General features: G+C 37.0%; 1 protein-coding gene across 1 annotated transcript; it reads left to right on the plus strand.

Annotated features, from left to right (window-relative positions):
* Positions 1–846: 846 nt before the first annotated feature.
* Positions 847–2,008, plus strand: SARC_11882 (hypothetical protein). Its single transcript, XM_014294022.1, has 2 exons — positions 847–963; positions 1,172–2,008. The coding sequence occupies exons 1-2, from the start codon at positions 903–905 to the stop codon at positions 1,624–1,626; spliced, it is 516 nt and encodes a 171-aa protein (XP_014149497.1). The 5' UTR covers positions 847–902; the 3' UTR covers positions 1,627–2,008.
* The last annotated feature ends 314 nt before the right edge of the window (positions 2,009–2,322 follow it).

Genomic DNA, 2,322 nt, shown 5'->3' on the forward strand with positions numbered 1-2,322 from the left:
TATACTTTATGTAAATATATATACTATATGTAAATATATATATGTAAATATATATATCCCATACTATGTTGTTTATATATGACCGATCGCTGACTTTCACCTGGTCATGACTGTCATCGTGTCACCTTGCCATCTTTTCAGTTTTTACCCGAGTCACGCGACTCACGAGGGACCTGTCAAATGCTCCTATCATAGAGATGAAACTTGATAGTTACAATGCCTAGCGAGTTTAGTTCACAACTTTCTAAAAAAAACAAGTGCACATTTGTAGTACATACATATTTTTAATTGTACAGAATACATACTAGGTTTATTATTATTGTTTTCATTTAGTTTTATCCTCTTGTTGTAGTTACTCTTCAAATTAAATGCGGTGCATTAAAACATTCATACCCCCTGTGAATTAGATCATAAGGTTAAAAAACTAAAAAAGTATAAGCGGCGGTTAAAATTTGTTTACAATATTTAAAATATAGAAATAAAACAATGAAGAATTAAAAATAAACTGTGCTATGACTATATTTTTAATATTTTATACAAAAAAATAATTATTGTACTTAGCCGAGAGTGTGACAGAAACAAATAATTGTGTTCATCATATTCCTTTGCTTCCTCGGCTTCGTTCACTTTGGCTTCTATGGCTCCTTCGGCTTCTTCGGCATCGACGCAATATTTATGTAAATACGCATGGAGAAGTACAGAACCTTCGATTCTTTTTTTAAAAATCTGTTCACAGTTCACACTCAATCAGACACAAATAAAAAAATACCCCGATCGAAGGCAATTTTTGATGGTGAATGCGCGATATAGAGTTATAGACGAAGTCTGAAGACAATGTATATAGTGCATTGTTAGACACAACTTACTTCATTTACAAAATAAAGTTATATGGACCTTTCGAAATGGATTTTCACGGTGCGCCACGCGATGCCCATGATGATCTACTTCCAGCCCTCCGTAAAGGTAGTGTTCTGTTATAACGGCTTGCATAAGTTCTATACCCAGTTTGAATATTACCAGTTTCTGATTGTCGAGTTCTGATGCGATTTCCGTTTGAAAGTAGGGAGTACGGTCTCTTATACTGTTCAGTTCCAGAATCTATTTTCTGACATTTGAGTGCAATTAGTTTGTTTCTGTGTTCTCAAACAAAGTCTCCATTTATAATACCTAGATCAAGCAGGTTTGTTGAAAGCACGATTTGAAGCGGAGAGAGAGAAGTTGAAGCAACTTTTTTCTTTTGAACTTTGTAGATTGGAGTCGAGACACAATAAACAAATGATGGAGCTTCAAATAGAATTGATGATGGAGCGGGATTCGATGCTGAGTGAGCGTGCAAGCAAAGCAAGGGAATCTGCTATCACCGACAGCGATAATCATCTTTCAAGCTATACAAAGTCTGGGTTTCACTCACGTTCAACGAGTCTGGATATAGATCAATGTGCGGTCAACTCTGTGCTTTCGAACACACACACAGATACTGCCGAGTCTGAAGTGGAAAGCGAAGCCGATCCCATCGATCATTTCAGAATATGTGTAGGCTGTCGGAGTACCAGGTGCATTTGCTGCACAATTGATGATGTCATCGAGCACAGATCAAGCAAGAGAAGGAGGAAAAAATGTCAGTAACACCTAGCAGTTTGAAATATTTGGCCGTAGCTATTGACTGATCTCGGATGCAGGCGAGCCAACAGAATATTTAAATATTCGTCGAGGATTGGCATTTTGATAGCGCACGAGGGGTTTCTGTGATATTTGTCGCGTGCGAGAAGTTGATATGATTACGGAGGTTATACGAATATACCACGAAGCCTTTACCGCTGATTGATACACACTTGCCCATGGATCACGATTACCATTGTTAGTAAGAAGTTCCTAGTAATTTAGTTCACAGACCTTCAATGCGGAACATAAAATCATCACACTATGTTTAAATGACATGTACAACGCTTTAATCACCCAAACTTTGTTACATTTTCTCTAAAGCACTTTGTTACATTTTCTCTAAAGCATTGTACTGGAGTCTGAATCTGTTGTGAGCTGTGATTCTGCTAATCTGTGATTCTAACTTTGTGACTTGTGAAGTTGTGGCCTTGTCCACTTGCATGTGCAGTTGTGGCTGTTGTGCATAGCCTTCTCTCTCCTCTCTCTTACTCTTTCTAGTCGGAATATAATATTTAGCCCAATTAGGCTCAAGCCTCAAGGGTAGGATAGACTTCTAGCAGGACATTTATTTTAATTATTTAGTAGATTACTGATTATTTGCATAGTAGTTTTATACTGATTATTTTTAATATAAAAGAGAGAGAGAGTAGAGATTAGGCA

The sequence above is a fragment of the Sphaeroforma arctica genome (genome assembly GCF_001186125.1).
Source record: "Sphaeroforma arctica JP610 unplaced genomic scaffold supercont1.1935, whole genome shotgun sequence".
In the NCBI taxonomy this organism is placed as follows: Eukaryota; class Ichthyosporea; order Ichthyophonida; genus Sphaeroforma; species Sphaeroforma arctica.

Excerpts from the sequence above, each read along its gene's own strand:
- SARC_11882 (XM_014294022.1), top strand. The coding sequence starts at position 903 with ATGGATTTTCACGGTGCGCCACGCGATGCCCATGATGATCTACTTCCA. Across the intron at positions 964-1,171 it reads ACTTCCAGCCCTCCGTAAAG|ATCAAGCAGGTTTGTTGAAA; the intron begins GTAGTGTTCTGT and ends TATAATACCTAG.